At 38.6% G+C, this 23,513-nt stretch overlaps 1 protein-coding gene across 2 annotated transcripts; it reads right to left on the bottom strand.

The window, feature by feature from the left end:
* Nucleotides 1–1,151: 1,151 nt before the first annotated feature.
* On the bottom strand, nt 1,152–23,033 carry prss59 (serine protease 59, putative). 2 transcript variants are annotated; one of them, XM_028045150.1, is made up of 9 exons: nt 22,769–23,033; nt 21,459–21,640; nt 20,213–20,445; nt 18,261–18,396; nt 9,778–9,892; nt 5,829–6,030; nt 4,585–4,675; nt 3,276–3,478; nt 1,152–2,119 (listed from the first exon to the last, which is right to left on the bottom strand). In XM_028045150.1, exons 1-9 carry the CDS (start codon nt 22,979–22,981, stop codon nt 2,013–2,015), a joined length of 1,482 nt encoding a protein of 493 aa, XP_027900951.1. In that variant the 5' UTR covers nt 22,982–23,033; the 3' UTR covers nt 1,152–2,012. The 2 variants fall into 2 exon arrangements, with proteins under 2 accessions (XP_027900951.1, XP_027900950.1); XM_028045149.1 differs by having other exon boundaries at nt 9,769–9,892.
* Nucleotides 23,034–23,513: the final 480 nt, after the last annotated feature.

Consider the following 23,513-nt stretch of genomic DNA (forward strand, 5'->3'; position numbering starts at 1 on the left):
AGCTACAGGGGAAACTCAAAACACCCAAAAGGTACTTTATTTCATCTTTCAATTTCATAAATACCTTGATCATCCGTCAGTCTATTTGCACACACAGACCATCAGTATCTGCCAACTCTGTAATTCACCTGATTGGTATGCTGATACAGTTCCAGTATTTGTGTTATCTTGTATTCACTTTTAAACATTTCTGTCTATAAAACAGATTTCAAGAGGACAAAGTAACTTTTCTTGGCTGAGAAGGAATGTGCTTTAAATATATAACTTCTGCAGCAACTCTGTGTGATTCTACGGGTAAGAAAGCTCTAAGAATCCAATCATACAGGATGAGGCACCAATAAAGGGGCTTATTCCAAGCCAAAAATATTGAGCTAAACTTTATGTCTGGCTGGGATGAAGTAAAAACAAACAATGCAGAGCAGAGTTGGGTCAGTATGTCTGTGTTTTGGATCTCAGGAGATGGCCAGAACAAACAATAAACATGTCCTGTATGATAATCATTTCTTCCTAGGCTTTCACAATGTCCTATTTGAAACAATGAGGCAAAGGCAAAAATAGGGAACAGTGCATACCGATCCAGTCTTTGCAACAGTTCATGGTCCTGATGGCAACAGAACACTTCTAATGAGCAGGAAAGAAAAGAAACACTCTTAATAATCAGAAAACACAATCTTTTTCAATCTTTCGAAGGTCACAATAAGGTTATGGTTTACAGAAAATGAAAACCCAAAATTCAGTGTCTCTGAAAATCTGCATACTGTGACAAATGTCAATGGAAATTCATGATGTCTCACCCTAATCAGCAAATTAACTCAAAACACCTGCAAAGATTTCATGAGCCTTTAGTCTCATTCTGGGTCAATCGGTTAGACATTCATGGGTGAAGACTGCTGATACGGCACCCTTCACAGGGAGAGTAAACCACACAAGGTCATTGCTGAATAAGCTGGTTGTTCACAGAGTTCTGGAAACAAAAATATTAACAGAAAATTGAGTGGAAGAAAAAAAAAGTGGTAGAAAAATATGCACCAGCAAAAAAAAAGAAGCACAGCCTTGAAATGACTGTCAGGCAAAATCCAATCCAGAAGAGCCAATAAATTAGACATTTGTTGGTCTAATGCGATATTTTGTTCTCAGACACTGATTCTGGGGTTTTCTTTACCTGCAAACTATAATCATTAAAATTGCAAAAAGTAAAAGCTCGACATATTTTATTCAGTTTAATAAATCTATAAAGTTACTGTTTTACTTTCTGAAATGACTGGCAAAAAATATTGCACCTTTACACAATATTCTAATTTTTTGACATGTACTAGTGCATGCTGGTTGGACACGTATCCCCATCAAACACAAGAACTGAGTCAGGTCCCAACTGTAAAATGCTGCCTCTGCCTCCCTTCCTCATATTGCAAAATGAGTGAGAAAACAAAGGATGATTTAGCATTGGTTATTTTTGATCAACTTTGTGATAAGCCACATTTTGAAATCTACTGAAATTTCCTACTTCAAAATGATGTTCAGTAGTTTGAATTACATTGAGATGGAACAACAGTGTGATCAGTTATATTGGTATGATTGCTCAATGTAGAGTGTGATACCACATATTTTATTTAAAAAGCAAACTATATCATGAAACAATATGTTTTTTTTTGTAAACATCTTTTCAGATATGTCTTAGTGGTAAATTCAATTTACCAAAACAGAGCAACAACTTTTTTGTCCCTTACCAGGGTGTTATCAGACTGCTAAATAGTATGTATTTCTTCTACAGTGTCACACAATACACTGGACTGAGAGGTAAAAATAATTCAAATTTAATATCAATAATTTAAAAACTGATTTAAAATTTTAACACATTAAAAACAAGAACTTTTCCAAATCAAACTCGTGCAAAGTTGCATTACAAGACTTCAAGGAGCTGAAAATTTGGCAGTACAGTAAGAAATCAAGTTTTAATTTCAGAAATCAGAAGTGATGCGTTTGCTTTGTAAAGCCGAAGGAGCCTTCAATCACTACTTCAACCACTGCTGGAGGAGCAGAAAGACGTGATCCCGAGCCTCAGATAGCTGGGGAAGATCTTGGCTCCTTGCTGGATACATGTTAGCACAGTGAGCAGTCCCTGCATGAGGAGAAAAACATGACCATTAATGACACTGCAGAGAAAAACTTCAGCTGCAAAATTAAAAGGCAGTTACCAAAAACATTTAGACAATATTTATTCATCTGCTGAGTTACTGGCTTTTACTGACTTTAACAAGTCATAGATCAGTTCTGGGACGGGTAAACACAGAACATTTCTTTAAACATTAAGAATGAGATGAAAACAAATTGGAAAGCAGAAAGCGTCTTAACTTTAAGTTACTTTCAAAGAGCTTGGGGAGTCTACTGCACAAAATACTTTAAAATAAGTACATGAAAAAAGCTAAGTTTGTCGTCTTTAAAGCAAAGTATATACTTTGGCTTGGAAAAGTGTTAATCCCCTTGGACTATTTCACACTTTACATATGTATTTCTTTAAGAGTCGGCGAGACAGACCAACACAATGCAGTATGTCATTCTAAAGTGAGAGTATCATTTTAAAAAGCAGCAAAGAACTGAAGAAAAAAAAATGAAATCCAAGTTTTATATCATCTTAATGTTTTTACAGAGAAAATTATAGCTCATATTCCAGATTCCTTCCCCTTTATATTGTGGTACACGAATCACAAATAAACTATACAAGTGCTGCTTTACACACACATAAAAAATGCAAAGCACACAGGGACTTAAACAATGTCCTACGGGCGTGCCGTGGTGGCGCAGGGTTTTAGCACGCCCCACGTTTGGTGGCCTTAGTCCTCGACGCGGACGTCGCGGGTTCGACTCCCGGTCCTGATGACCTTTGCCACATGTCTTCCCCCCTCTCCTCGCTCTCCTTCCTGTCTGCCTACTGTCGAAAAAATACGAGCCACTAGCGCTGCAAAAACTCTTCGGAGAAAAAAACAAAAACAAAAAAAAAAAAACAATGTCCCGGCCCTTAGTTAGGGAGAGTTTCATTGTTTTATTCTACACTGGATATTAACGGAATCACTGATACTTCTTCTTATGCATAAATACTAAATAGATCCAAAGACTAATGCGACTACAGACCTCAAACTCTTATTTTTTCCTTAAGCTCATTAAATTTTAACTTAATGAATCAGATTGATCAGTCATTATACCAACATTATACCATGTTGGCATAATGTTGGTACCATTATACCAACATGGTAGCTGATTCAAGTGCATTTCCTCACCTTTAATGAAGACAGCAGGGAGCTCAGCTGCGATGTCCGCAGTGATCCCCAAAGCATGCCATGGGTCGATGGACCCGTTGGGGAACACTATTCTGCTGGACTGGATGTCGTAGCCGCCGTAATACTCGTTGGTCTGGGCGACGGCCTCTGCCACCTCCTTAGCACTGATGTTGTAGAAGCTTGCACACTGTTTCACCTGATAACTGGATTCAAACAAGAGAAACAGATTCTGCATCTGGGAAACCTTGTTATATTTCATGAAACTGTGTATTTTGATAGAGTTTTATGTGACAGACAGTAGTTCATAATTGTGACGTGGAAGGAAAAGGATACACTTTTTTTTTTTCTTTTTAAGAAAAAAAAAGCAATGCACAACTTAAAAGCTACCAAGAAATAAACTTCTACTTAAAAATGACAAGGTGGCACTTCTTTACTGAGAATTAATCAGTGAAGAAGCCAATAAACGCAGGGAAACTCTGGAGGAGCTGCAGAGATCCAAAGAACCTGTAGATGCAACAACTATTAGTTGCACACTACATAAATTGAACCTCAATAAGTAAGCAAAAAGAAAAGTCATTGTTGAAAGGATGGGATTTTCAGATTACAATTTTTTAAGCAAAAGACTTGAGACTAGGGCAAATGTTCTCCATTTAGAAATACAGCAACAATGTTATGTTTTAAAAGAAAAATCTTATGTATTAGAATACCTTAAAGTCCAGGCAATTTGAAAAATCAAGTTCACATATTAAATCTTTAACACAGTCCAAGTTCATACCTACAAAACCTAAAGACAACGCTACATGCAATCCACAACAAAAGTGTAAAAGTATATTTAGAGAATATAAAACCATGGCATACACTCTCCATTCAATCTTTCTGAGCTTGAGCGATCAAAAATTGTTTAATATTTTTGTCTCCATTAAAGGTGTTTCCATAATATATTGACTCAAGAGTTTAAATGCAGATATGTTGGTGGATGCATTCTGCATGTTTAGTCTTGTGAAAAACATTAAGAAAACTGTGCATCATTTCCCTTCTATTTCACACATATGCTCCACTTCGAGTTTTTAATGCTGTCATATAAAATATTATTATTATGCTTCAACATGTGAAGATCCAATGTGTGCAAGCGATATGAAGGCTTTTGCCAAGCGCTGTAAACATTGCAGCATCTTTTCAAAACCAGAAAGGAATACATTAAACAGTGCATGATGTATAACTAATAAAAGGTGATTGGGTGAGCAGGTGCACTGAACTGAATCATAATTATGAACCTATTAGGCATAGAGACATTGTGTGCTGCACTCACTCCAGAGGGAAACCGGTGAATGGCTGGTTCGGTGAATCTGTGCTCTGGTAGAATCCAAATTCACTGCAGGTCTGATAGACCCACTGTCTCCCTGACAACACATATGCATAAAAAATTTAATAACTGCTGCATATTAACTTTGTTCTGAGAAACAGAGGCAGAAACAACAGAGAGCAGGCGGACCAAAGCTTAGCTTTAATGGCTATTAGAAAAAAACAACAACTATGTCCTTTTAGTCATCCATCCTTAATGAAGAGAGGAAGGAGCTCAGATGAAGTTGAAAGGGTGGCTGAGGAAGTTTATACGGCTGGATCACAATGGCCTTCTGGGAGGACGGTTTATTTTTCTAACGATCTGTCCAACTTACAAAGCAAAGTGGAGGCCAATAACATCCAATGAAATGCTGAAAAATATTCTAGATTAAGGCTGTCCCTAAACATGGATTTACAGCATTCCACATTTCTAAAATTTCATTTTCAAGACAGATTCATGTTTTAAGACAAAGATGCTGACGCAAATGTTGTCCATGGATTTATTTAGAGGATTTTCCATGGTAAACAAATCCCATTTTAGGTTTCCGGCTTTGGAACAACTAACCTTGTTGTCTTATTTAGACATTTCCTAAAAAAAGACTTTCAGCTACACCCAAATCTTGGTTCACTAAATGACTAAAACCACATCCTAACAGTGATGTCTCCAGTAAGGCTCTTACAACTCCATTTGGCTGTTGGTGGAAAGTTTTACCATCACATTGGAGTTATGTACAAAACACACACATCCTGTATAAAATCGTGTTTATCCTGAGCATTTGTTATATAAAAATGCATTTTACAAGTATTCATACCCCTCTGTTTACATTTCGACACCCAACCACCACAGAGCACACATATTGAGAGCAAAGTTGAGTCTTTTTGTCTTCCTGTGAAGTGTGATGTGTGAAGGAAAACTACCGCCATCTGTTCTGTAGCACATGGCAGTGGCAGCATCATGCTGTGGGGAAGCTATACTACAAGGAAGATGGACAATAATGAAAAATAAAATACAGATTAATACAGAAAGAAAAAGAAACGTGAATTCCCTTTCCACATCTTAATTAAGTCCTACTTTGTGTTTATTTAGCCTAAAATTCAAATAAAACACATCGAAGTTGGTTGTTTTAATGTGAAACAATGTAGACAAGTTTAATAAGTATGAATACTTGTGAAAGGCAACAAATCTACATGACACAGAGCAGATGCACCCACCTCCTCCTGCAGCCGGCCCATCCCAGGACATATTCGTCATGTCTCTGACGTAGTTACTGAAGCTGACATCCAGGCATTTCACAGAGTACGTGTCCATCATGAGGCGAGCTACAGCAACATAGCGGGTGTAAGGATCTCCCAGTGAGGCGTCACCCATCACGTCACACAGCACCTTAATGGTTATGTTGGTGCCCAAAACCCCCTGTAGACAAAAAAAAAAGTTGATTATTTGGCACAGAGGCTGTACATGTTATAAAAGGACAGGGTGAGGCAAAATAATCTCGTGTCTGAATACGCAGTGATCTGTAAAGACTGTAGCTGATGAGTCACAGCTACAGGAGTATTTTCAAACATACGGCCTTAGCTCACTCAGTGCTTTTAAGTTCACATCATTATTTAATTTTATGTGAATCTGGTAGAGCAATTCAAGAACAGACATTTTGTCTACATAGTTTCTGGAGACTCCAGTTCCTTGTAGGAGTAAAGAAAACACTAACTACAGGCATCCTGGCATCTAATCTCTGGATTAAGGTATTAAAGACCCATGTGACTTGCTTTATATGAAAAAAGTTCTAGAACTACTGTTTTATATACGTTTAATAATTCAGCCTCATGTCTTTGTGAGCTTGTACATTTCTAATAGATGAAAGGGGAAGGTGGACTTAACAGGTTTTTTTCTTGCCTGGCTGAGCTGTCACCAACTGGATGACATGTAGATGGGATTATTATGATCGTTGTTGCAATTCTCATACATTTCCTAATTTATGATGATCAACACACATCTGCCTGACTTGACGCATATTCTCTTGCTTTTCCCATTTTGAGTAGTGGATAACAGCAACAAGTTACTTTACAAAGATATATTTTATTCAATAAAAGTTCTTCAATACTTGTCAAATTGTGAATACATTAAATCTAAGCGTGGCAGTGTTGAAAAAAAATAAAGAAATTAGTGAATAAATGAACAAACAAATAAATAGATGAAATTGTTACATTCATGCTAAAGTACAAGCAATTTTGGTAGTGTTGATATTTGTTAAAGATATTATTTCCTAACATGGAGTTGGTTGAATAATTTTTTTTAAATGACAAAAATCCTCACAATAAAGAACAAAAACAACATAAAAACCTATATACTCTCTCTCTCTCTCTATATATATATATATATATATAGATATACTGTATATCCCTAAATAAATATTTATATCTCGTAGAGCACTTCTGGATAGATGCAAACTACATCTCGTTGCTTGTACTTGTGACAGTGCAATGACAATAAAGTTGAATTCTATTCCATTCTATATCTACATATATATATATATACAGTATATAGTCAATTAAATAGTCAATCAGGGAGATTATGCTATAAGATTACTTTCTTTTAAGCCTTTTGTAATATCTTTACCAATGGTAGTAATAAGGGTATTAATGCTGCTAATCAGTGAAATGAGATTCAAGGAGGAACTGTGGATGGTCAGCAGAGCACTTCACAACAGGAACCTTGTTGCCTTCTTTTTGTAACATGAATACGCATTAGTATTTAAACACCTCTATGACAAAAGCAAAGTTGAGCATGTGCACACCAACCTGGTCAATAGAGATGGTTTACATTCAGGTTCTGGCCAAATGCTAATCTTATTGTGGTTCTTGAGGAGAATCAAGGATAACTAAAAGCATTCACTATGCCTGTTGGATGAAAAATAAAAAAGTTGTTGGATTTCTCAATCTGAGCCAAAATACTTCACACAACTATGGCTATTGTAATACTTAAAAAATGCATTTAAAGGTTGGGCCCTGTGGAAAGGCAGATATACAATACAGATTCATTGATATTTTAATATAAAAATAGAAATTAACTAGCTTCCTGTAACTGCAGGTTAAAAGTTAAACAGAAAAGCACTTCCTGTTGATTACGACATATTTTCTGCATCAGAGGTCTATTGTGAAACATTACAAGCCAGCTATTGTGTTACGAGTATTGAAAAACGCAGGAAAGAACTAAAACAAAGTTAACAAAAGTAAAAGTCAGCTGTTGGCAAATTCTGGGTAACTATGGCGATCAGCTGTCATAGTGGCCGTAATGGTCCTCAGAGAGGCTCTCTGTCCAGCACTGTGGCAGGGACCGGCCAGGTATACACTCGCCTGAAGCAATGTGTGTCATTTACTCCTAGGTGCCTGGGAAAGTAAACAGTTGGCAGTTATTACAGTAATGCATGTGTGCAAACTGAAAGCACTGGAAACTAAAAATGACCAGTAATTCACCCATCATCATTATCTGAGGAAAAACAGGAAGTGTTGGAGGTTATTCTCAAAGCTACAGTTCATAAAGCACACCATTGATAACCCTGCGGTTTGGGAGCCAGCAGGCCGATTCTGATGATTAAGTTACGCCTCTCTCTTCCACACATTCCTTCAGTGGTACCTAAAACCTGGTGGCTCGCTCTGCACCCGGCCCTTTGTGGTGGAGAGTTGACGCTGGGCTGTGCTTGCTAGCTAGCGATGTGCACTCTGCGGCCCACTGCTCCTCTCAGTTCTTTTACAAGCGTCTCTTTGGCTTGGGGCGACAGGAAACCAGAGAGACCAAAGAGGCTTTTGTTACTTTTTCACATCGGCTTATTGGTAACCGGACTCACGTCCCGTCAAAGCAGCAGGGGGACAGAGAGGCGATGGAATGGGGAGAAATTGGGGGGAAGGGATGAAATAAGTAATCAGGAGGACAAAAAGACACTAAGAGAAGAAAAATCATCCTGAATGTTCATTTTTACATGACATAAAAATGTTGGACAAGTTTGAGCAGATCGTGTGAATAGTGAGAAGAAAAATAGTGAGCTGACTATTTAGACTAAAGCTTTCACATTTTACCAAGGCTACTTTGTTATGGCTAGATCTTCTCTGTAGACATCATTAACTAGTCAACCTCCTTCCAATGTCACAGCCTTATAAACAGTCTTAACCTTTTCAACTTTTCCACAACAATCAGCTGTCTACATTACTGAGGGCAAAAGAGCTGTAATTCAACAAATTATTACAATGGAGATTTATATTAAGATATTAAATTTAAAAGATTATTCATTAAATTAATGCTTTAAAACTGCACGTTGCTTTGCACGCATTTCCTTTTTAGTTTATTCAGACATGAAGCTCACAATGATATTATTCATTTCTGCCTGAGCTCAAGAAATATGTACAAGAGTCTGAAACAAAACATAGACCGGCTGCTTCCAGCCGTGTATCGAAGTGAGAAGACGTTTCATTTGGAGCGCCAAACTCTGGTATCGATGCCACCCAAGTTCTCAACCCCCCAAAAAAGCAGTTAAAGCAAAGTCTTCAGCTTGAAAGTCAGTTCAGAAAGTGAGGTTTTATGTGGGGATTTGTCCAGTGAGAAAGTAAGGCTAGGAGCACAGATTGCAGACAGATTGCAACTATGAAGCAAGATGGGTTTTTCTTAATTTCCCCGGTGGTGACTGACTGCTTTTGGGAAAAACACTCATTCAAAATACTCCAAGTAAACATAGTAGTCAGGTCATTCAAATGATAACTGGACCAAACTCATTTTTCTGGTCATATCGAGCACTTAGGCACACATTCATAATGACTGATAGAGAGCTTAGGGTTAAGTGTAAATCAATATGTGGTGGAAGAGGAAGCTGGAATTGAAGCAAAGACTTTCTAACTTCCAGAAAACTATTATTTCCATCTAGTCGCTCAAATTTCTACCTCTCCGATGACCTGAATGTGTCACTAGAGAAGCAAACGTACAGGCTATTTATTGGCTAGTTGTGGAATCAGTGCATTAAACATGCTAATTTTTTCCCATTAAAAGAAATTCCAACTTATTTTAGCAATTCATTCAATGAAATTAAAACGTTATTCTAATGTAGTGTTAATAGGACAGTGTTGACATAAATACACTATCACGGAAAGATTTAGGTTTACTGACCCCCCTTACCTCAAATCCTCTGTTGTCTTCATTATACTGGACCACATCCATGAAGTTGCCAGCCACCGATTCCAGGAAGTAGGCAGAGTCCATCTCTGACTGGATCTGCAGTGTGGAACATAAACTGGTGTGGGAAAAGGAGAGAGAAGGAGCAGAGGGAAAAAGAAGAAGAGAACAAAAACAAGAAAAGTTAAATCAGAGAAAAGTGGCAATTAAAGAGCGAAGAAAATGTGGGTAAAATCAGAAAGGAGAACGAAAAAAGACAATAAGCATCTTGGGTTTAGAAGAGAAGCATATAGTTTCCAATTATTTTTAATCAAAAGTTTTCTATTTTGTTGGTCTGCAAGTTTCCAACTATGACAAATAAAGGCACTCGGGTTTCTTTTTCTGTAAAAATCTGCATTTAGGCGAGCTTAATGAATGGGGCCAGCCAGTCTGTTTTATTAGCAATTGTGACCCTAATTACTAAGAAATGAAAATGCACGCAAAAATAAACATGACTAATAAAAACAAATGCTTCTTGTTATAACTAACATTTTCCATTTAAAATTTGTTTTTGAATATCTCACCCTGGAAAAGTGCTCTTCTTATTAACACCCTGTGGTTGTGAGCAAGACATACAACATTCTTGAATTAGCGTCCACACTAAGACAAAGTGATGGCTCCAAATGGCCCCTGAACCACACTTTGGGAACCTCTGTCCAACTTTCCCAATGAGAACAAAACTAAAGTCTGAATATTAACATTTTGTTATCGTTTACTGCTTAGGCTTATCTGCCAAAGGCGTCTGTGGACTCAACATCTCTGAAGACAGCTATAGATTGTAAAATTACAACTTTATGCTGTTACATTTAAGATCTATCTTTTTTTTTTCCTGCTCTGGGACCTGAGTCCAAATTTTGTACCATGAGCTAGCTAAGTGGTATGGCAAAAAAATTAAAAATCCTTTATCCTAACAATTTTTTGAGTGTTTATGGGTGCAAAATTATGTCTTGACGTAAGTGCTGTGTTCTGCAAGTAACTGTGGACTGGGTGCTGGACAGGCTTCCTGACCACTGTTGTGATCATTGTGTGTTACTATCGACATGAGAACATGTCTGCAAGAAGCTCAAAGGAGAGATTTTCTGTGTGGTCAGGCCAGTTTTCTTCTGTTTCCATGACCGTATTAGTTTAGGAGGGCACACCGCATCATTACAGAAGACATTGAGCTCTGCTTGTTCATGGTGTGGTCTGACCTCACAGTCACTAACACAAACTAAAATGGTTTTAAAATAGCACAGGCTACTGTAATTAAAGCAGGAAAGAGTAGAAGTTTACAAAGAGAAAATGAACTAATGAGAGACTGAGAAAATGCTGACAATAGATGCTGGGGTAATTTGTAGTCTATGAAGAATCGATTACCCAATATGTCACTAAAATCACTCGAACTCTACATTAACCCTAGAGAAAAATAGATTAAACTTATCGCGAAGGTACTTTTTGCTAGGTATGCTAACCTCTCAAGCTAACGGAAAATATCCTAACATATAAACTACAAAGTCTTTTCAATACATCGTGAGTCTTTTGAGTTAAAATAAAAAATATAGAAGTAGGAGTCAGAAGAAAGTTGTTGGTAAAATTAGTTCATAATTAGTCAGTGTACATTATTGGTATACAATTTATACTTTTAGCTTATATATATCAGGTCATGAATAATTTGGGCTTAACTGTACATATTTTTATTTTAGGTTACCCTTAAGAGACACAATGTAAGATCCAGTTTAAATTTGAATTAAAGAGGCACAGTTGAAATCAGAGGTTTGCATACATAAAATAAAAAAAACATTACCTTCTTTTGTCAAGAAAATCCGAGCTCATCCCACTTCCCCATGCTGGAGATTTTAGTTTAACAGTAATAATAAATAAAGTTATCTTTAAAATGAATCACTTAAGTGATATCAAGGCCCAACAGTAGACTTAAGTGTCAATAAAATAAATCTAGTTGTGTGTGTTGTTTTTGTCTCATGCAAACTTTGCTTTAATTCTACTTTTTTCTATCTAATCATAAAAAATCATAGTCAGTCAGAGAGAGTCATTAAACAGGAAAAGCAGGTTTCCTGGAAAAAGAGGAAGTTTCCAGCCTGCAGATTTATAAAAATAGTTGAGACTATTTTAAAGCATGAAAGTTTTAAAAAATTAAATCTAAACATTTTGAGTAATTTGATAAGATTCAAAGTAAAATACTTATATTAATATTGATTTACTTGTAATAATACTTACACTTATATTTGTGAGAACACTTATAAGAAAAACAAGCAAATGTAACTTTGGTATCAAATAATTAGAATAATAGATTATTCTTGGTTTCATTTCAGAAAACATCTGTAATAACTCACATTAAGATCATAATAAGAGTAACTAATAAGTTATGGTTATAAAATCATAAATGAATGATAGATCAGAGAAGCTGAAGAAAATAAATGTGATATAAGTTATGGTTATAAAATTATAAATGAATGCTAAATCAGAGAAGCTAAAGAAAATAAATGTGATATAAATGTGATTTTGACATTGAACTTGAAATGGTGTAAAAGGTTATAAAACTGCAATTAAACATCACTGATATGTTGGAGGTAGATGGTAGGTGAAAGGTGACAGGCTAAGGGAAACAGGGGAACTAACAGGAGAGCAGAGATGATCAGCACCTTATTTGGACATAGGAGGTTGAGCAACCCTGAGACATTGGCACAGACATCATGACATGATGTCTCTTAAGACAGTGACGGATATGAGATCATCTGTCTAAGCAGACAGATAAACCCTATATAAGGTGGGTGCAAAAGAGGAACCGTTCTTTGGATCCTCCGGGCAGCTTCGAGCCAAGATCGAGATGGACAAAGAACTCTGCAGCTGAAGAAGAGTCGGAGCCACGGAGCCGACGACTGTCCTGCACATGGAGACCAACCCGTCTGGCCCACAATCTGTGGCTTCGAATCACACTTCTCTCATCGGCTGGGTTCAGACCCCAAAGACAAAGATGAAGACAAAGACAAAGGCAAAGACAAAGAAGGAGAACTGGTGCCTTTTTTCCTGCCAGCACCAAGTCCTGTGTGACCTCAGCATCCATGCGGAGAGGAGGCTCATCAGACCTGCGGAGATCCTGGCCTTCATCGATCGGCGTCTTCCTCCTGTTGCAACACCTTCTTCATCATCAAGCCAGGTCTGGGGTTCAAAACACCAAACTCCGTCCGTCTCTCTCAAAGGTTTTCTTTTTTAGTTCTCAGTGTCAGCAGTAGGGAAAGATAGACTAGATGATTGATTTTACTTATTTGATTATTTCTGCTACTGAATTAAGCTGTACTGACCCTTGCAAAAATGCCTTACTAATAAAATATTTAGCATAAAGAAAATCTAAAGATGTTGTGGACATTCAGTTAATGAGTCACCTTAAAGTTCTTTGATGGTTGTAAAATAGCTGTGATGTTTGATTCTGGAGAGGAAGAGGTGGAAAATGTTTTTAGGTTGCTGGTAGCCCATATTTAAAACAACATCCTTGGGACTCGCCCGAGTTACTAAAACCTACCTGGTTCAATAACAAATGCAAGTTGTAAAATAGAGAACGAGCGACCGTTAACAGGTGTGCTCTGTGAAACTAGTTGGCTGTAGGCTGCTCAGTCTGGCTAATTCACAGGGGGAAGAAGGGTGGGACACCTGGATGTAGGCCGTCAGATAACCAGGCGAATCGTTTCTCGAAACCAGCTTAAACAGAGTTTACTTCAGTTCTGGACAGGGTAAATCCCAGCAGATTTAGGAAACTCAACGTACCCGTTAGACGGAGAGCTGGTAGCACATCTCCCCTCTCAGAAGAGGAAGTACGAGAGTGAGAGAGTAGAGACAGAAAGGAGGGGGGGGGTGTTGCGCAACAACAAGTGGCGCCCAACATGGGGCCCAGTCCAACGGAGTAGGAGGGCCCTATGGCCAAGTTAGTAAAAACAGATGTGAGGATCTGAATAGCTCACTTGGCTTGTTAACTCTTAAGGAATAGAGTTAATGGTGACTGATAAGGCCGTCAGTCACAACCCTTGCAGTAACTGTATAGCATACAGGTGAGGGAAAGCTTCTACTGAGGATAAATGACCGGATCCAGACAGTGAAGCTAGTAGCCAACATAGTCTAGACCCATCCCTGCTCGAAGGCTAAAGAGAGGCTTTGGGGGATAGACAACTCGAACCGACAGAGAGACGGAGTGATGGATGATCACTTCGAGGAGGAAAATCTGGGGAAGAAACCGGAGGAAGCCGGCCGTCCAGATCGTTTGGAAAATGAGGAGACCTCAACAGAACTGCATCAGCTTTCTGCACAGCTACTGTGACTCAGACCTGAAGCAAGTGGGGAAGTTGGTTCCAAGAATGAGGAACTGAAACATCAACCCGAGACAAAGGAAAGTTGGCTCAGTCTTGCTGGAGAGAAAGGTGTCATCAGCCGACGATGGATGAGGAAGCACACCGCGTCCTCCACTGCAGCCATCGAGAAGACATCCGGCAACAGAGGAACAAACACCAGCAGCTGACATCATCCCACAGACGCAGACATGGTTAAAGTCATCACACAGACCCGAGAGAAGCAGCTTGAGAGCGCGAGAGGGAAACAAGTAGCTCATCACAACTTATGGAAGAAGAAAGCAGAACTGAGGCTCCGCCCGAAACTTGAGGTGCAGCGACAAGGCGCACACCTGAGAAGAAGCCCTATGGAGGGGCAAAGATGACGACCTTTCGTGCCACTAAGAAAGGTTGTCTCTGCCGGTGTCGAGGTGGGACAGAACACCTAAGGACAGGTGGTCCTAGAGTAGCACGGGGACCAGGTAGTACGGTGCGTGCATAAGGCCCTCGAATATGCAGGCGTGCTACACCCCCGTGAAGAACTGAGCAAGCAGGACTGCTGGATGTCCCTTCAGCCCATCCGATGCAGCTGTGTGACTTTGAGGTATGTGGTCGATACGCAGGGCACCCAGGGCAGCGGATGGAAGGTTTGTTCATCAAGAGCACAGTCCCATGGGGTTCAGTCTGCATGGATGTAGCAGAGCCAATGGGGATAACAGAAAAGAGAGGTGAGAAGTACCTCTTGGTGCTGATGGACACAGTGACAACTGCTAGAAGAGCAGGTCTTCCCCTGCAGAGGAATTCCGTTCACGTCACAGAAAGCAGGGAGGCGAAGACACTTCTCCTTTTTGCTTAGAGAAGGAAAAGGGAAGTTGCAGCTTGAAGTGTCACTGAAAACAGGGCAGAGAGTTTGGATTAAAGCTCAAGATCGGCCTGCAGCTATGGGGATCAAGCTGAGATTCAACGCCCAAGATTTTGTAAAGTAAGTACTGAACTTCAACACAGTACTACTGATGAAGAAAGGGGTCCATGAGGAAGCAGTGCTTAAGCCAGTTCTTAGCTACAGCAAACCAGAACATTACGAGAAGATGGCCAGAGAATCAAGCACCATGCCATCCTACATTAGACTGGCCACTATTACAGGAAGGTTGCCGTTCAAAGAACAACTTCAAGGCTTTGGACTGGGAGGGCTGTGAAGAAATTGGATTATGCTAAAGAAGAACTCCTGTCACAACCTGATGGATTAAAATGGAAAAGGATCATGATTACGGATAAAGCGTCATGATGCTTATGCTTTTTGCTTTGCTCTGCTGAACAGCCAGAAAAGTTTTTTTTTTTTTTTGAGGCCTTCTGTCTCAGCCCATCTTCCCTAAAGAACCATTCCACATCCTGAAGAACCGACAGTTCATCCAGCGAAGGTTCCTGTAGAAGAATCAGAGCGATCCAAGTTTTCTTCGACATTCATCACCTCATGGGGGAAATCAAAACTCCATGGAGGGGGTGTCAAGAGAAGTGGAGTTTTGATGACTACACCGAGCCCTCTGTGAAAACTGAGGATGAAGAATCTGCATCTTCACATCCCAGACGAACTTCTTCTCTTTCTAGGGGATGAGGACGGCGAACTGCAGGAGGGTGATGGACTCCCAGCATGTGAAAGGTCTGACCTCGTGGAGGGGGTGTCAAGAAAATCCGAGCTCATCCCACTTCCCCATGCTGGAGATTTTAGTTTAACAGTAATAATAAATAAAGTTATCTTTAAAATGAATCACTTAAGTGATATCAAGGCCCAACAGTAGACTTAAGTGTCAATAAAATAAATCTAGTTGTGTGTGTTGTTTTTGTCTCATGCAAACTTTGCTTTAATTCTACTTTTTTCTATCTAATCATAAAAAATCATAGTCAGTCAGAGAGAGTCATTAAACAGGAAAAGCAGGTTTCCTGGAAAAAGAGGAAGTTTCCAGCCTGCAGATTTATAAAAATAGTTGAGACTATTTTAAAGCATGAAAGTTTTAAAAAATTAAATCTAAACATTTTGAGTAATTTGATAAGATTCAAAGTAAAATACTTATATTAATATTGATTTACTTGTAATAATACTTACACTTATATTTGTGAGAACACTTATAAGAAAAACAAGCAAATGTAACTTTGGTATCAAATAATTAGAATAATAGATTATTCTTGGTTTCATTTCAGAAAACATCTGTAATAACTCACATTAAGATCATAATAAGAGTAACTAATAAGTTATGGTTATAAAATCATAAATGAATGATAGATCAGAGAAGCTGAAGAAAATAAATGTGATATAAGTTATGGTTATAAAATTATAAATGAATGCTAAATCAGAGAAGCTAAAGAAAATAAATGTGATATAAATGTGATTTTGACATTGAACTTGAAATGGTGTAAAAGGTTATAAAACTGCAATTAAACATCACTGATATGTTGGAGGTAGATGGTAGGTGAAAGGTGACAGGCTAAGGGAAACAGGGGAACTAACAGGAGAGCAGAGATGATCAGCACCTTATTTGGACATAGGAGGTTGAGCAACCCTGAGACATTGGCACAGACATCATGACATGATGTCTCTTAAGACAGTGACGGATATGAGATCATCTGTCTAAGCAGACAGATAAACCCTATATAAGGTGGGTGCAAAAGAGGAACCGTTCTTTGGATCCTCCGGGCAGCTTCGAGCCAAGATCGAGATGGACAAAGAACTCTGCAGCTGAAGAAGAGTCGGAGCCACGGAGCCGACGACTGTCCTGCACATGGAGACCAACCCGTCTGGCCCACAATCTGTGGCTTCGAATCACACTTCTCTCATCGGCTGGGTTCAGACCCCAAAGACAAAGATGAAGACAAAGACAAAGGCAAAGACAAAGAAGGAGAACTGGTGCCTTTTTTCCTGCCAGCACCAAGTCCTGTGTGACCTCAGCATCCATGCGGAGAGGAGGCTCATCAGACCTGCGGAGATCCTGGCCTTCATCGATCGGCGTCTTCCTCCTGTTGCAACACCTTCTTCATCATCAAGCCAGGTCTGGGGTTCAAAACACCAAACTCCGTCCGTCTCTCTCAAAGGTTTTCTTTTTTAGTTCTCAGTGTCAGCAGTAGGGAAAGATAGACTAGATGATTGATTTTACTTATTTGATTATTTCTGCTACTGAATTAAGCTGTACTGACCCTTGCAAAAATGCCTTACTAATAAAATATTTAGCATAAAGAAAATCTAAAGATGTTGTGGACATTCAGTTAATGAGTCACCTTAAAGTTCTTTGATGGTTGTAAAATAGCTGTGATGTTTGATTCTGGAGAGGAAGAGGTGGAAAATGTTTTTAGGTTGCTGGTAGCCCATATTTAAAACAACATCCTTGGGACTCGCCCGAGTTACTAAAACCTACCTGGTTCAATAACAAATGCAAGTTGTAAAATAGAGAACGAGCGACCGTTAACAGGTGTGCTCTGTGAAACTAGTTGGCTGTAGGCTGCTCAGTCTGGCTAATTCACAGGGGGAAGAAGGGTGGGACACCTGGATGTAGGCCGTCAGATAACCAGGCGAATCGTTTCTCGAAACCAGCTTAAACAGAGTTTACTTCAGTTCTGGACAGGGTAAATCCCAGCAGATTTAGGAAACTCAACGTACCCGTTAGACGGAGAGCTGGTAGCACATCTCCCCTCTCAGAAGAGGAAGTACGAGAGTGAGAGAGTAGAGACAGAAAGGAGGGGGGGTGTTGCGCAACAACACTTTTCTCAATGTCTAATGTTAAAATCAGACCAACTTTTTTTGTTTCAGGTCAATTAAAATTACCAAAATTGTTTCTATTTGCTAAGTGCCACGATCATGAACAAAACAATATGTCTGATATTTTCTTTTCATTAGTTTCTTTACTTTTATATAGCCCAATATTACAGAACCTCTATTTATCTACTTACTTTATTGATCAGTTTTCAATTCAGTAGGTGATGACGTCAGCAACACTTCACATATTGAAAACAAACTTGATTAAAAGACAAATCTGTTTTGGCACAAGGCCTTGAAAGTAGATGAAGTTGAACAAGAAATATTTCCATTTAGGTTTCATGAACTACAAACAGATGAACATAGAGTTTAACATGACAAATGTACTGTACTTGAAATCTTTGGTGATGTTTTCAAAGGTTTTCGGGTCTTTCAGGCGTTCTGCAAGGGTATCTGAAGCCTTTTTCACAAGCACAGGGCAATCTGTATTTTCTGAGGCCAGCGATCGCCACACAACCTCCAAGTACTCTGGAAAAGCGGAAAGGCAGAGAGAAGGCAGAGCACTTAAGCCAGCATGACCACAATAATACAGAGCGCCGGCCGTAGTTAAAAACAGACAGCTATTTCTGAGGCTAAGCAAAAGCCTCAAGTCATTCTGAAACCAGTGTGTGAACCAAACCCTTTTTAAGCATTAGAGTGTATCTTTAAACAGGTTTCAGTGAGGTCAAAAGTGAAATGATGGGTGAATTCTACAACTTATGAAAGTCAAAAAGCTCAGAGGTGAAACTCCAGATTTATGAATAAATTCCCTACAAGTAATTCTTGCTGGGTATATTGCTGAGCAACTCGGTTGGTGCCGTTTTGGGACTAAAATTAAACCCCAGAACATGATGTTCGCTGCTCTCAGTGCGTTTCATCTCAGCGTTTCCTTCAGGTCATAGGGACTGAGTCAAATGTGTGCTATGGTGTCTTAAAGATAGCAAGAGAGTGTAGGTGGAAGTGACTGGAAGTAGGTCCGTTCTGATCTGCAGTCTCAAAGGAAAAACAACAGGCTTAGCCAAACACAAGGCGCACACAGATAAAGAGAGGTGCATAGTTTGTCTAGAAGGCTTGGTTGTTGTGCAGCTCATGATGAAACTTGCACAGAAGTCAAAAACAAACTGGCCTGCTTGTTGCCTGAATAAAAACACAAATTTTACAAATAGAGACACATACAAATAAACAAGAATAAAACTCCAAACTTACATATCACACCAACACAAATCAGACTTTGCTTTTAATGGATTATGGATTTAGTTGAATAATTATTTGTGTCACTGAGTATTAATTTCTAACAAACAATGAAGATTAGTACTGAAATAATTCATTGGAGTAATCGTGAATTGATTACTGAAAATACTGAAATATTTGTCAACTAATTTAGAAATTCATCAATCGTTAACTGAAGTATACAGACTCAAAAAAGGCAATTTACTAAAAGAAGAACACAATCAGGGCAGTAATAAAACCCAAACTGTACAAAAATATGTAACAAAACAAAACATATATAGACATTTTACTTTTTATTTTTATTTTATTACCCCTCCAGGGGGTCTTTTGTGGGCTCTAGTGTCCCTTATATGAAAGTAGGCTCACAGGAAATGGGGAAGGAGAAGGGAGAAGACATGCGGCAAATAACGTCGGGTCCGGGAGTCGAACCCGCGACAGCCGCGTCGAGGACTCAAGGCCTCCAAACATGGGTCGCACTATCCCCTACACCACCACGGCACGCCCGGCATTTTATATTTAAGATTTAAAAAAAACTTTAATATGTTGTACCCAAAACTCCTCAAGTGGCATTGTTATAGTTTCAATTGGATAAAATTCTGTAGTACAAAAATACAGTATATCTCTAATTAAGCACTTTTCTTGGATTAACTGATTAATAAGTAGATAACAAAATTATCAATAGATCAGCCCTACCCTGCATTGTGTTGAGTTGAGCAGAAAAAGTTATTTTTTTAGAGATGCACAGTATATCACAAATTTATTATCATGACAATATTTAGAATTTTATGGCAAGTGACCTTTCTGCATCACAATAAAATAAAGAATAGAATAGGTTTTTAAAACATGGTACATACTGTAGTGTTTAAGTGCATATTTATTTTTAAAATAAACTCTAAATCATAATTTCACTTCACTACCTCCCATAGATTAATTAATCTGAACCACATTCCAGGAGAAATGAAGAATCATTTCAGTGAGGCATAGAGGTGCCAATAAATTTGTCAACATTGGCAATAAGGCTGGCCTTTAGCACGTGTATTTACAAGCTTCCCTACCATATGGCATCTCCTCCTACCTGGAAAGTTGACAGTGGCAAACACGGGTGCACTCGTGGCCACAGAGGCGTGCACCAGGTGAGGGTACTTGAGTCTGAACCAAGTAGCAAGAGAACCTGGATACGACCCGCCGAAAGCCACCCACTTCCTGTTGGTCAGCCCCCTGCTCTCCCCCATCACAGTGCGGAAGTGTGCAAGGTCAGCCAGAGCCTGGCGACTGCTGAGGAAACGCAAGTTGTCTGTGCTGAGGTCCCTAAATGAAGAAAAAGTGTAGAAAATAAAGAACAAATTCACAAACACAAAGTGAAAGTATACGAGTTTAAAATTTATCTTAAGAAAACACACTCACTTTGAAAGAGCAACAAAAGCAGGTTTATTTATTTTTTCCTTCTACACAAAATAGTGTACGATTATCAGAGAACTAAATGAATCCAACAATATCTCTGGCTCCAGGTGGCAGATGTAAAAGGCAGCATGGATGCCTGTGATCTTCAAGCCCTTTTCAGGAGAGCTGCTGCTGCTGCTGCACTGAAAACAGACAATTCTCCAGGGGAGATTTGTCAGACACTCGCAGCTGCTTCAACTACCTCAATACAAATTAAAAAAAGATGCACAAACAAGACGGAGACTTCAGTGCCTTTATTGTGGCAAACGGGGAAATCTGAAATTCTGTTTGGCACAACTTTACAAAACATGGCACACTCAAAAAAGATATCTGCTATGAAAATGTATGTTGCATACAGATATATGCTGTTTTTGCTTTTTTTTGGTTATACTTAATGTTTTAGAAAAGCAAACAAATTTTAATGTCAGAAAAATAATAGCATGAGTTAAAATAACATGTTGTTTTCTAAATTTTATTAGAGGAAAAATATTAGAATTTGGAACAGCATGTGCTCCCAGTGGCCTTGAGTATTTCTGCTAAGTCAAAACCAAAATACACTGCGTACATAGCTGCACAGCAAGGCTTCACAACAAGATAAAAATATAAGATAGCTCAAATTTATTTTGAAGTTAAACACTAAATTATCTGAAAGTCATCTGAACATGTATTTACATTATAGTTTCCTGAACTTCAGTCTACAAGCATGCATCATTGACATCTAAATGCAGGACTACCACCTAGTGGTGTAGTTGATAAAATATTGGTTTCTACAGCCATCTTTACTTCTGTGTTTGTTTTATTGCAGCCTAAACTGATTCATGTTGTAGCTGGAGAACTCGCACCAACTCAACATCATGCAAATAAATCAGTGGAAAACATACGTTGTTGGGTGACTTTTCCCATAGAATCGGTGTTCGAGCATAAAGCAGAGGGCTCCGAGTTTCTGAGCGTAGGTGAGCCAGGTGCCTTCCTTCATCCACGCTGGGTTTGCAGGGCCCTCTCCACCGATCATTAGAAACACTGGACCTCCAGGCTTGTAGAAGTCCTCATTTACAAAGTATCTCTGCAAAGGGAAAAGTGGGGAATGAGAACCTCAACATATGTGCATACTTTTGCAAGCATTGCCTTGCAAAAGTATGTCATTTTCTCACTTTGTCATGTTATAGTTACAAAGACCAAAAAGAGAACAAAAAGTGTGAGGTCCTTTAATTTTTTGGATTCATTTGCATGTCATTTGGGCATTATCTTTTTGAACTACAAGAAAATTTTAAACTTAAAAAAAGGACATTAGTTGGCAGCTTAGGTTTTGTTAGTTTATCCTCAACTGACTTCAAATCTTGTGATTTTTTTAAAGTTAAATTTCTACTGTGAAATTTGGTAGGAGACTCAAAGCAGATCTATATTCTGTTTTGAATATAACTTTCACAACAGATCTATAACCTGCTGTGCAAGTTTTGTCTGCATTTTAAACATGAAAAATTAAAGACAAAAAGAAAAGATTTTTTTCTTTGTTTAGCTAAGTTAAGTTAGCAATTTGGACAACAACACTTTTTTTTACATTTGAGAGAACTACCTCATGTGCAGATAAAACAAGTTTGCATTGTCTCTTGGCTATTACTCAATTTTGAATATGATTTGAATATTGAAGATGTATTGTGACATTATATATATATATTACAGACCAAAAGTTTGGACACACCTTTCTAATTCAATGGGTTTTCTTTATTTTCATGACTATTTATAAGGCAAGAAATCCCACTTATTAACCTGACAGGGCACACCTATGAAGTGAAAACCATTTCAGGTGACTACCTCTTGAAGCTCATCAAGAAAATGCAGAGTGTGTGCAAAGCAGTAATCACAGCAAAAGGTTGCTACTTTGAAGAAACTAGAATATAAGGGGTATTTTCAGTTGTTTTACACTTTTTTGTTTAGTGCATATTTCCACATTTGTTGTTCATAGTTTTGATGCCTTCAGTGTGAATCTACAATGTCAGTAGTCATGAAAATAAAGGAAACTCATTGAATTAAAAGGTGTGTCCAAACTTTTGGTCTGTACTGTATATAGGTGCAATCGGTGCACCCCTAAATTAGTCTACTGCAGTTCTGACTGTACAGGGCTGTTGTTCCACTGGAAGTTGAACCCTCGCCTTGTAAATATCATTTTTGAATAGACAGCAATTGGACTTACTTGCTTCCAAACTCTGCTGTCTGCACCATTGAAGTGATCCAGTTTCTGGATGAACCACAGCTCTTTAGACATAGCTCCATGGCTGGAATCCTGCACCACATCAAACTTCCTGAAGCCCTTGAACCGACCTTCTCCCACAGCAACAAGGCCGAACAGTGCAAAACTGAGTGCTAATACTTTACAAAGAGAAGAACAGTGCGTTTCAAAAGCCATGGTGGAACAAACACAATAAAGGAAATAGGTTGAAACATGTGACCCATAAAAATGAAGTCATATGACAAACACTACAGCTGCTTTATGTACTGTCAAAAGACGTAGGAATTTTTAGCTTCTCACCCTACATACAAATCAAGTCAGCAATATACAACTTGCGAACACAGCTGACACCTGATAACAAGTTGCGTGTATTTTTGTACAAAAGCACTTGTTTTATCTTATAAACGTGCGTTGTGTATTATACGTTTAAAGGTGATGAGTGGTTTCAGTTTCAGTCTTTGAGTCAAATGTTAAGCAAATACTGCACGATCGATGCAATAATTGCTCATTAAATAGAAAACTTAACTCAATAACAAGAATGTAAACATTACATTCACTGTGAGTTCCTATTTTTTATGGTACGTGAAGTAGCACAAGCAGCAAAGACAGCTCACCACTGAACACCAGGGGCGCTCAAGGGTAAACACGCTGTACCGTCTTATCAGAAGAAGTCAATTACCAGTCGGCTCAGTTCCCTAGCTAACCGATA

Source organism: Xiphophorus couchianus, chromosome 18 (assembly GCF_001444195.1).
Source record: "Xiphophorus couchianus chromosome 18, X_couchianus-1.0, whole genome shotgun sequence".
NCBI classification, from domain to species: Eukaryota; Metazoa; Chordata; class Actinopteri; order Cyprinodontiformes; family Poeciliidae; genus Xiphophorus; species Xiphophorus couchianus.